Genomic DNA, 12,217 nt, shown 5'->3' on the forward strand with positions numbered 1-12,217 from the left:
TTACTTCGCTTTGAAAACAGGCGCGCGTACACCTATCTTGAAAGTGATCTGCGAAAAGAGCATAGTGCGGCATAAGCTGAGAGCTTCGTGAGCGCTGTGTTCTCGCCGCTTCAGTCGCGTTGAAGCGAGAGCTAGCACGAAGGTGAATTCACTCGCTGCTGCGGGTTCTATTTTGAAAGGTATCGTGCGGTACGGACTGACGGACGGATGGTTTTTATTTGTGGGTAATTATAGAAATGCTTACGTTATAAAAAAAATCGCAGGGTTCGCGGATGTCGCGATAACAACCAACTCTGTCTTGATCGCCCCCTCCCCACCCCGGGAAAAGGGACACTACGCCTCTACCTCAGTTGAAGAAACGATGATGAAACGTTAACGACAAGAACGGCAATTTTTAACGCGTTGTCTTATGGCCTCCGAGATTTGCGCGCAAAGCTGGCGCGCGCGGACCTGGGGGGCCATAATTGGCTGCTTAATAGCATTAAAGGACAAAAAGATAATACCAAACGACACAGTAAAAATGCAAACAAAGAACTGATCTTCGCTATACTGTTCGGGGAAAAGAAATAAAAAATTAGACAGCCGCAACACACGCCACTAAAGCCACCACCGCCGGCATAACGCGGAACCAACAGTTGGCAACATTCATTCGCGCTTCATTGTCCGCTTCGTCTCCGCAACGAGAGCCGCCATTCTTTCGCGCCGGCCGTATTGTCATAGTTTTGTTTTTCTGCAAGTCCGCGCACGCAGCTCATCGGTAGCTGCACGGGTGCACGGCGTCGCATTGCGACCTGCGGCATTTTCTCGTGTTCGCGCAATCGGTGTGAAACATGTCGCATGTGAAATATTTGATAGAAGTGCCTCACGTCCAAGTCGAGCCGCCGTACGGGTGTAAGGCTGTGTGCCCCGTTCTCGGAAGCGTCGACGGGTTTCCGGCATGCGGATTTCAGGTACGTGCAAATGCGTTTCGCCCTTCTATTGAGCTCCGGAGCAAAGCGTGCAATATTTCATGTGAAAGATGCAGTGCCCGTCATCATGGTGTGAATTTCGAGCGGCAAACGAGAACTGTGGCGCTTAGAGCACACCGCGGCTGCTAAGTCAGCGTTGAAATTGTTTTACGTTACCGTAATATGTTGCTGTCTGTCTAATCTGCGGCTTGTGGACAGCTAGCCCATTGACTTTTGCTTGTGGCAGCGATAGGTATATAAATGGAAGCGGTAATAATTTTCGAGAGCAGACAGTTGTTTCGCGCGATGTTTGGTCGTGTTCATGGCGTTATGAAAGCTAGAAAACTAACTGGCTTGATCGTGCTTAGTTCCAACTCTAAGGAGCGTAACGTTGGCGCTGTATATGTTTGTTTTCCGTGCCGCGAGTACCGCTTTCATGCTTTTGTTGCATGAGAGTGGTAGCTGCTGCATGCCGTCTGGGCAGAATACAATAAAAGCAATTTCCTCACTTTCATACGTATGCAATGTGATGTAACAAAATTTCCAGCGTCTTATTCGGAGCGTAAATGTCCAGTAGAGTTTAGTAAGAAACTCAAATTCTGTCTTAGCTTAGTAGGCGTGAAACAAGTGAAACTCTCATTCCTTTTTGAATTGTTCGCCCAAGCCGCACCGCCCGCAGATGCGTCATCGGGTAATTGACAGTAGCTTTACTACTTGAGTTGTTTTATGCGCCAATATTGCCCCGTTAAGTATCCTGTTAATTTATGCCGACGCTCGTTCATCTTGATTTTAAGCGATTACTATCCCCGAGTACCGGACGATGCCAAACTTGTTGTGAGGTGTAGCAAACGCGGGAAATTCAAAGTGGCGTGGCTGCAAGTTCCTGTTTTTACTTTTCTTGCATTCAAAGCCAACAGACACAGTATCACTGATTTATTTTCCATTTCTGCAGTACTTGACCAATCTAATGTGACAACTTCATTTGCTCTTTAATGTTCTCCATTTATGTGTATTCAGCTGGGCTGCCAGAAAATGCTTGAATTTTTTTCAGTATCCAAGTGACGAAATATTTCACTTACGGCCGTGTGTGAAACACGCAAGATGACAAAACTGTTAGCAAAATGATGAGATGTTTCTTTTATAGCGTTTGGACTCGACTTTTGGTGAAGATGTCGATCGACCTTGGGCCTGGTGACAGCACACCCGACATGGCCAAAGTGCAGTCTATCAGTTCAGTGCCCCCGAATGGACCATCAACATCGGAAAATGAAACAGAGCCAGGTAGGGGCAATTCTTACTTTGGAACAGAATACTGACAGCTGCCTTTTTTTAAAGAACTAAATAACATATTTACAAACCCATCCTTTCTCTTTGTGCAGCCTACATAGAATTGTTTTTTGCTTGTTATACAGATCTTCAGAAAGCAGTTCTTCTGAACCCTTTCTGCATGCACAAATAAATAAAGAGGAGTGCACTTTCTGAAGAAATTGATGCACTGAAATGTGCGTTCGACACACAATGAGATCCAAAATAACCAATAACATTAAAGCGGTAAAAAAAAAACAAGTTTGAAACATGTTCTAACATCATAACCCGCCTTGGCATACGGATCTAAATATAACAGCAACAGAGGTGCATGCAGAGAAGTGTTTGTAAATGTTTGCAAGATATGTACGTTGTCTAAGAAATTGTTTTTACTTACTCGGAGCTTCTTGGTGCCGTGGCAGTGCAGTAAAAGCTCAAAATGATGCCCCTGCTCCTAATAAAGCACCTTTCGATTTTAAAATTAAATTATGGGCTTTTACATTCCAAAGTCACAACCTGAAGTTTTGGGAACCTGGCCTTCTTTAATGTACACCGGAATCTAAGTGCATAAGCGTTATTGCATTTTACCCCCATTGGAGGGCAGCTGCCATGGCCTACATTGAAGTTAGGACCAGCATGACTGAGCAGCATGGCATCATAGTAAGTGGGCTATAACACCAGGTCAAAATGAGAAATACTGCTTAGAACTACCAACTTCTTGGCTCACAAGCACTTTGCACTAAGTTAAAGGAGTATGGAGTACTGACAGCGACCACTTATGTACCAATTTCTTTTTAGGCTGACTCTTATTAGGGTGCGAAGCTTCAATTAGCTGGATTTGGACATGAAAATGGAGTCAATTCATGTCGCCGAAAATGGAGGTGGCAGTCACACTATTTCATGCATTTTGCCTAAAACATAGTCAATAATAATTAATCAATTTCTAAAATATTCTTTTCAAAAAGTTTTTTTCAAGCATGAAAGGAGGAGCCAAATGGTGTTCAGGTGCACGAGTGGTTAGTTGCATGGCACTTTTCGCATGTATTCACTGGCTTCTTTCAAGCTTGAAAAAAAGCTTGTTGCACCTATTGAGCAGTAGAAAGCTGGATTGGTAATTTTTCAGGATGCTCTACAATTTTTGCACTGACACTCTTGCTTTGAATATAATATTTGAGCAGTTAAATAATCGTTTATAACTAATTACCTAATTAGGAAAAATGCAAGAATTGGTTTCACTTCCTCCAAACAATGGCAAACGACATTACCTTGGTGCTGTCCAGCTACGTGGCACTTGTACATATTTAAAGCTTGCACATGTCAGACAGACCACCTGGTAATTACAAGGCATATATAGCAGTGGCTAAGTTGTGTGAGCCAGCCATGTGTAGCGAATCATGCGAAACGGCCATGTTTCTTTGACTTAAGGGCATGGTAAGATTTACATGCTCGACACCTTGTATCAGTGGGTTCTAGGCCTGTTCGTAGTTTAGCTGCTACATAAACAATATTTCTTCACGTGTAAGCTCATATGCATCTTTCAAGTATATTCCCTCATGTGTCCAAAATAAACCATCCTCGCGCTTCCTTCATTATGTCTTCATCTGTTGCTGTGCTAAATTTTTAACATGCAACTGCACAAATTTTCATCTAGTTTTCATATTTCCTCGTTGTTTGGTGGCTTTATTTCTGAACAAGTTGTTTTCGTTAAACCCTGTTGCACACAGCAGTACACAGCATTTCTGCCTAGAGTGGGAATTTTTTTTTTTTCAGATTGACATTAATACACCTTGCCTGGGCAATGTAAGGCATTCTACATAACACGGCCCTGCAATAATGTTTTATATTGCATTCCAGCATCATGCAAAAGCTGTTTACTTACCAGATTAGAATATGTATAAGTGTTGGAAGTAACAGAACTGGAAGAAGCCAGCAGATAATGAGGCCAAGGAAAGCATACAGGAACATGTTTTAAGTTTTTTATATGAAGTAAGAAGTGATAAATTCTAAGTAAATGAAAGTGGATTAAAAGATATCCACCTGTGGGTGAGGAACGGACCCATAACCTTCACATTACGCATGTGATATACTAACCACTGTGGTACTACGGCCGTGTTCAAGCGTCGACAATCTGAGGGGCCATTGTGGACGGTTGAATGCTGCCTCCGTGGCGCAGTGGTTAGTGCATTGCATGCCTAATGCAAATGCTGTAGGTTCGTTCTCCCCCCATGCCTGTTTTTACCATTTTCATTTACCTTTATCATTTCTACATTTAAATAGAAAATTACAAATAAGTTTCCATGTGCCTTCCCTGGCATCTTCCAGCTGTGATTCAGAAAAAGTTTGACCCTCAGTATCCTTTCTTCTCATTTGGAAGAACAGGAGCTTCATTTTCAAAATAATGAGTTCACTTTGTTCAGCATCTCAATGTGGTCTCAAATCTTATCACAGCATGTGTATTACTAAGTGAAGTTTTTGTTAAGATGATGATATAGAATGGGACCTAATTAGTAGCCTTTGTGTTCAGATATATGACTAGTCTAATAAATAGGAGGATTTTAAGAAGCACTTCTAACATGGTCTGATCATGTGTTTAAAAAAACTAATCTAGCACGATTTCAGGTATAACTGTTGCCCCTGAAAAATATTTGGATCATCTGCATTGGTATTGTTTTTAGAGAGCACCAATATTGCTTTGGTTGAAGTAGCCTCGTGGAACATGAAGCATCGCTTCTTGCTGAGTCGAGGAAATATCTGCATATCTGAGGTGCATGTGTCATATGCTCGAATGCTGTTTAAAGGCTGCTAATAAGAAAATTACTTCACTTGCCTTCCAGAGATTGCTTCAGTAGTCTATGCTACTCGATCATAAAGAATTTACCAGAGTGAACATTCATCACAGTTGGCTTTGCAATGTTTATGCAAAATACCACAATTGCCTACTAGACATGTGACTGCACTAAAACTTGGAATTAATGACCAGTAAGATTTATGGGACTGCAAAACTTGTTATTACTCCAGAACAAAATGCCAGGCACTTCGGTTATTTCTGCCATAGAGTTTCTTACAGTAATTACTAGAGGGAGCTCTGGCGCTCCAGTCGTACCACCATGGGAATGATGGGAAGCACATGGATTTGTCTGATATTCGTGCTTGTGAATTCAGACGTTCTTGTGGCTTCGTATATTATACGCTATATAAATCTTATTGTCGTAAACTTCAGCGCAGTCTATACTCTTCGAAGTGCAGAAGACGGCGCCAACACGCACAATTGCTATTAATTGCAACGATTGAGCTTGTCCAGCTGGCCAAATCGATAGGCGCCAAGCGTCTCAAGGCACTGGTATGCCCGCGATAACTTCATCAGGGCGTTGCACTCGCCTGTCGTTACATGCCTCCGTGGCTTAATGGTTTCAATATCAGACTTCTGCTCTAGAGTTCCTGTGTTTGAATCCTGTCGTCGGACGATTTTAATGTTTATTTATTTATTACACAGTATGTTGTTGAAAATGACTAGTTTACAAAGTCACAAAGCCGCTTGAAGCCAAACAGACGAAGTTTAGGCAAATCCATGTACTTCCCATAATTTCCATGCTGGTACAGCCGTTCTTGTTTGACCTCCTGTAGACACTAATGTCAGAGTTCCCTCTAGTAATTATTGTATGAAACTGATTTCTGCACCTCACTCTTGCAGAAGCGGCACCACACCCGCTGCGTAAACATGCACTACCTTTCGTCTAAGTGCAGGGAATGCTGTGAACTCGCCCTGTACAAAGCCTGCACTTAGTAAAACAAATCACAGCGTGCAGTTGCTGTCACGTTGAACTGGTGGAATGAGTATTGAAATGCAGCACCTCCTGAACTAGTTCAGGAAGTGCAGGTTAATCAAGTGGAGATTATATAGTAGCAGAAGTTGAGTGATGCTGCATTACATTCACGAAATATACTTCATGATACTTTTCCATTTATTTCCTCAGTTATTAAGAATCCATTTTGCATTGTTGGACAAAACTACAGAATGCCAACATATTTTCTAGCATTCACTGGTAGCAAACATGTCAAAACATGTTCTAGTTTCTGGATTGCCGCTTCAACCGTTAACCCCCTAGTTAATTCCGGAAAAATGTACAAAATTTTCCAAATTTTTTACATACTCAATTTTTCGGTGTCATTCTCATTCTAAAAATAATTACTTCATTGGTCTCTGGTTAGAAATAACACAAAAATAAGAGCTGCTCTTGAGGGCAGCTTTCCCTCAATGCCGACTGTAACTCATCTTTGACAATAACAGCAGCATAATATCGGGCAGAAAGAGTGCGACTCGTCATTGGCGATATTGGTACTACCTGCAGTCACTAGTACAGCTTGGGATCAAGGGTTAAAGGTTGCGACTTCGTTGCTGCCCAATTTTAATTCTGCAGCTGTTACACGTGGGTGTATCGTGTGTATGTACGTGTGCATGCATTAAAATGACTTCACGCTAGAGCAAAGCAACTGTAGCGCAGAGAGGCATTAGTCATCTTTATATATTTGCTTTGTAAAGATGCGCTAAGTTTATCTTTTGCAATATAGACTTGGTGCTCTTTGGCCAAAGATGACCTTGTGCTACTAAAACCTATCAATTAGCTTTTTGCAGTAGCAGGTGCTTATTCCTTTTTCGGGATTGGTGTGTGAGTTTTAATTTGTTTTTCTTGAACTGTGCAATTCCCACTCAGAGGACTGCATGTCATCTGAGGTGTTCCTTTTTCAATCAAGAATGTTGAGGTTGTGTTTGTGAAACTCGATTTCTTGCCTCAAACGAGCTTGTACAAACTGACCAAGCTGATAATTCTACCTGCTTATATATGAAATATGTTGCGGTTATGAACCCTCATAATGAATGACACATAGTATAAAAATTTTATCTATTAAAACAGTTTAATGAAATTTTTCATGTTTTTCGCGTTCGTGTTCACTTCTCTACTCTCGTGTCCTGTCTGCATGCCTCACCTCTTTTTTACCACAATGCAGGGGGAAAAGGTTCCGGTAACACCATGCATTCAGTATGGTGGCCCAGACGTGTATGCAAGCAATCTCCTTCATGTGGACCAAGAACTACTCTGCAGTGTCTCGCAGACTTCCATGCGAAGTCCTCAACATTCTCGTCTCAGTGGAATGGCTGCTCATCTATCTGCGTGTCCATCACCAAGACGGCCAGTTGTAAAGCTCCTGTACCCGTTTAAGAAAGATTAATGATTTTTTTATTTAGTTTTCATGGTTGGCCATAGAATCTTAACATTTTTGATGTTTATAACATTTTTACCTGGCACAAAGTGGTGCAATAACTTTAAACCAGTGTAATGTATTTAAGTGATGCTCACTCTAATGCCTATCTGGTTTTGTTAGTGTTTAAGAAATTTGTATGTCTGATGAGGTAACAGCATTTGAATTTGTCATCGTGGCTCGTTTCAATGAGCTGCTAGGAAAAAAGTCGCAAAACTTATCACACGCCAGTTGTAGCATTTTTGTTTTCATGACTATAGTATACACGTTTCAAAAGATGGAAAGTGGGGAAAAAAACCTGAAGAACATAATCATCCTAGGATTGTCATGTCCTTACAGCTCCGCAATGATAATGCCTCATACATCTTGGGAGCACATTGGTCACAATGCCTACAGGTATACTTGATAAGAGAATAGCTTGCACCCAGATTTGCCACACAGTTGATGGCTGATGGCTTTTGTTTGTCGTCTTCATGTTACTACTATGTATTCAATATTCATTTAGATGTAAAGGACACTAGAGGCACTGGAGTACCAAATGGCACTTGCATTTCAGGGGACAAAGTGCCCAGCATGCCTGTCACAAAACGTGTTCTAGGGGCTACCTTGCCTCTATAGGTAAATGGATACCAGATGCTCTGTGTACAGTGTAATCGGTGTACTTGTCTGGAGTGCTTGAAAGATGTGCTACGGGCTGTACTGGCACTGTCTGAAGATAATGCATGGTTCTAGAAAGCCTGCAGCTGAGCATCTGCCACCATACTGAAGGAACTGTCCTAATTTTGTTGTTGAAATGTAGGAGCTGCAATGAATAGTTGTGAATGTGTGCTCCGAATCTTTTAATGTGGAATGCCTTGATTATTTCCCGTGTGGTTTGACATTTGTCTCGAAAGAATTTTTGTGTCTTCAAACAAGGGTTTACAACCGCAATTGAAACAATGTGATGCTAGATGTGAAGCATTAGGGTTGTAAAGTGAATGTTTGTTTTCTTTTAGTCTAATATTAATGCACCTGCCGCTCTGTACAATGTAAGTCTTCCCTCACTTGAGAGGATACTGATAAACTATACCAGTGTTACAAGGCACAAAAAGGGACACATGTCTAACGCCGCAATTATCTTTTCTGTTTTGCCACCCTGTTCAAGTTTCCTATTTATAATAGGCACATGATAGACAACTTGCGGTGCCGAGAAAACTTTATCCACATCATATGTATTGGCCACGTTCCATAAACCATCTGATAATCTATGTATATAGGGCACCACAGCAAACCTTCTTTTTCTGTTTTTCTTGTTTCTTAGCCTGGCCTTTTACCCACTTTAAAAGCTTTTTGCAGGTTAGTGATAATAAATGCACAGGATAACTAGCCTTTTCGAGCCTATTTGTTGTGAAAAACCGTTTCATATTGTGTGGACATGACTAGCTTACTCAGCTCTTAAGTTTGCCATTACTAATGTCCGTACAATATGAAACAAAGTTTTTCACAACAAATAGACAGAGAGGCATTCCACATTAAAAGATTGGGAGAGACTTACATTAGCCATGCATCTTTGTCTCTGTTAGGATGCGAATTTCAGTATCTTCAGAACACGTGTGTTAATCTGAAGTAGTCTTTTTGTTGTTTCCTTTTTTACTTCCTTACTTCCTGATATGTTTAACTGATGTCTTCATACCTTGTCATGTTCTTACGCTGCGGTTTTTTGCAGTCACCCATATATATATATATGTTCTTCGTTTCAATAAAAATTTAGTTGAGAGTTAGCGCTCATCCTGGTCTGCTTCTAGTGTGTGTACGTGTCACTTCGCGCTACAATCCAAGATCATGTTACTGTACCAACTCGCCCAACTTTCTATCCTTGTGTTAACATAGACACACTCAGACTTGTTCTTACTTATGTGACCGGTTATTTTTGTACTTTATAATAAGATGCAGTGCTTTTCGAATGAAAACATGTGATAGTGCGTAGCGAGATTATTTAAAAAAAACTTTTCTGCTTAAAATTTATTTGAACAAGCCTGTGCCATTATTCGGTGCTTATGTCTTTGCATTGGTATGGTTTTACTCCTTATCTTTTTACTTTTAAAACGTGCAAACATTATTATGTAAGCATTTCTCTTTATTTAAATAATAAATACTTTTCTTATGACATTTCGTCACAAATTTTACAATGATTTTGTTCAATTAGGTAAGCTTAGACTAGCTGATTGTTATTCTGATAGCTTAACTTACTATGCCTGTGGGATATTCAATGCAAGCACATGGTGAAAAATAAACTAAATTGTTGGGTATAAGCAGGTCACTGGCAGTAAATGGAGCATACATATATTTCAGGAAATAGTGCATGCTTATATATTGAACAGCATGCACAGCTACACATGCTGTTTTGTTCGTAAATGCTGAAACAATATTCGAAGTGGAAGCGCTTTGTTGCACTTTGTTCTTTGGCTTTCAGTGCTACCTTTAAGTCATATATGTGAAAGTACTAGTAGAAGCATCCCGTGGAGATAAATGACAACTTTGATGAATAGAGGTATAGAATGTGTGCTTAAAACGGCAAAAAACTGCTTCACAGGCAAACGTATGCGTCTGTAGTACTGCACTTGTTACCGTCGCCAATCCATGCATTGCTTGCGCTCTATTGCATTCAATATGAGCTACGACAACGAGCTGTAGTGTCTTTCCCTCCTGGTCGAGGTGGTGTTGCGAAAATTTTTGACCAAGTGGAGGTTTTTAATTATTTCTGAAATGCATGCAACCATGCTTTTGGCTGTGTGCTGTTTCCACGGAGTGATAAGTACTGGTGCACCAAGGTGCGGGAGATCCTGTGTCCTTTGTGCAGCGCGCGTTGTTATTGCGCTCTGCATCCTGCTGGCAGAGAACTATCACTGCAGAGGAAGATTACGAAAAGCATAGGATGTGTGCATTTCTGCGATCATGAAACTTAAATTTTTTGCCTGAAAGGGTCGCACGTTATGCTACCACATGACGGACCAGAAGCGCAATATGACGACGCCTCACAGATTCTGGCTCATACTGAACAAGGTAGTACCATAGCTAAGGCTAGGCAGCATTCACAACAGCTAGTCTGCCCATTAACTACATGGCTGTAGTGAACGCTAAAATACTTGCAGGGATAACACCCTTTCGGAAGGGTGTTGTCCATGCTACACCCATATTGAAAGGGTGGTGTCTGTGTTACACCCCATAAAGAAAGGGTGTCGTTTGTTTTACACCCATAGGCAAGGTGACGTCATATTAACACCCCTTCCTTTGTGGGGTGTTAATTTGCATCTCTTTGCTTGGGGTGTAGCAATACACCCAAAAAGGGTGTCACCCATGGGACAAGTCATTTACACCCTTAAGGGTGTTAAAATTTTTAGAGTGTAGGCCTTAAACTCACATATTTCACCGTGTTTTCTTACTTTCTTTTTAGTTGAACAGCTTGGATAACGTTAGCTGGGACATCCTACATTACATGCGCAGCTCAACAACTTTCCCCACTTACGGCACAACTGTAACGTGCATCGACAAGCGATGCATCGCTTGGTCCGTTTAACAGCGGAGTCCTTTTGTGCTCAAGCTATATTGACATGCATTCGCCGAGCAAACAAGGAGGAGCTGAGAGCTAACCATGAGTTCAATGGTGCCCTGGACGAAGCTGGTGCCACCTTGAGGACGGTCCGGGATGACCGTCATCTGCAGCTCCTCGGCGTGGTTCTGTGATCGGGCGGAGAGGCACTGTCGAAGCCCGCTATTGGACGATAGCAGGCATAACTCTACACTGGTGTTTACGGCTTTCGTAAGAAAGCTTCGTCTGCAGAATCTCAATCATAAGCGCACGAAGACAATAAATGTGCGCTATAACATATCCAGTGTTGTTACAGTAGATGAAGCATGCTTTGTGAGGGGATTGGTTCTGGAAAATGTACATTATAAGCTGGCTCCAACGCAGTGACAATAATTGGATTCGGGATACAATATCTCAGTATGTCCTACCTTTATGTAAATCCACGAGACGACCGGGTAGTAGCTGGAAGCCACCGACGCGGGATCCAAAGAGTCGTTCACTCTGCGCGATGGAAGACAGCACATAACTCGGGGTAACGCATTTCACACTGCAGCGCTAAATTAAGCGCTGTTTCAGGCTCTATAAGCGGGTTCTGTGTTGACTTTGACTACATTGTTTAATAGCCAAGTAGCCTTGAGATGAATGAACTACGTTTAAAATCAGCTAATTTTTATCAGTGTGATCTTTAACCGGAATCGCGGTGATCACCGATACTCGCGATGCCCATAGTTACCTTCGCACGACGGTGAACATTCCGTTGGAGTCGGTGAAGAAGACGCCGTCGTTGTCCAGAGACGTCTCGTAGCGTGTCGTCACGTCCGTGCTCGCCCTGCGCCCCGCGCCACAGCGCAGGCGCGTCAGCATCGCGTCAAACGCGCATTTCTGGGGAGCGCGAAGCAGGAAGCTCGCTGCAGGAGCTAAACAGGTGTAAAGGAGAGCGCTTGACCCAATTCCCACGGAACAGGAGCATGATTGCGCAAGTATGCAAATTTGGGCTGTATACGCGCGGGGTGATCATTTTCTTAATTTTCCGGAATATTTTTTAAAGATCGCCTGTGGCAGATAGCAAAATTCTTGTAGTTGAGCTGATTATTCGAAGAGTCCGGCGTTACTAGCACGAGAAATGGAAACACATGTT

General features: G+C 42.0%; 1 protein-coding gene and 1 long non-coding RNA gene across 2 annotated transcripts in view; one reads left to right on the forward strand and one right to left on the reverse strand.

The window, feature by feature from the left end:
- LOC126527458 (lysosomal alpha-mannosidase-like) overlaps window positions 1-12,217 on the reverse strand; it is a 68,836-nt gene that overhangs the window by 12,602 nt on the left and 44,017 nt on the right. Inside the window, exons 19-21 of the mRNA XM_072284351.1 lie at window positions 11,813-11,908; window positions 11,508-11,580; window positions 11,142-11,228 (exon numbers count right to left, since the gene is read on the reverse strand). Coding sequence (XP_072140452.1) covers window positions 11,142-11,228; window positions 11,508-11,580; window positions 11,813-11,908 — 256 coding nt within the window. The remainder of the gene's footprint in view (window positions 1-11,141; window positions 11,229-11,507; window positions 11,581-11,812; window positions 11,909-12,217) is intronic.
- LOC129383752 (uncharacterized) lies at window positions 702-9,659 on the forward strand. Its single transcript, XR_008611619.2, has 3 exons — window positions 702-950; window positions 2,092-2,228; window positions 7,260-9,659. It is a non-coding gene; the product is annotated as an uncharacterized lncRNA (long non-coding RNA).

Source organism: Dermacentor andersoni, chromosome 9 (assembly GCF_023375885.2).
Source record: "Dermacentor andersoni chromosome 9, qqDerAnde1_hic_scaffold, whole genome shotgun sequence".
Classification (NCBI taxonomy): domain Eukaryota; kingdom Metazoa; phylum Arthropoda; class Arachnida; order Ixodida; family Ixodidae; genus Dermacentor; species Dermacentor andersoni.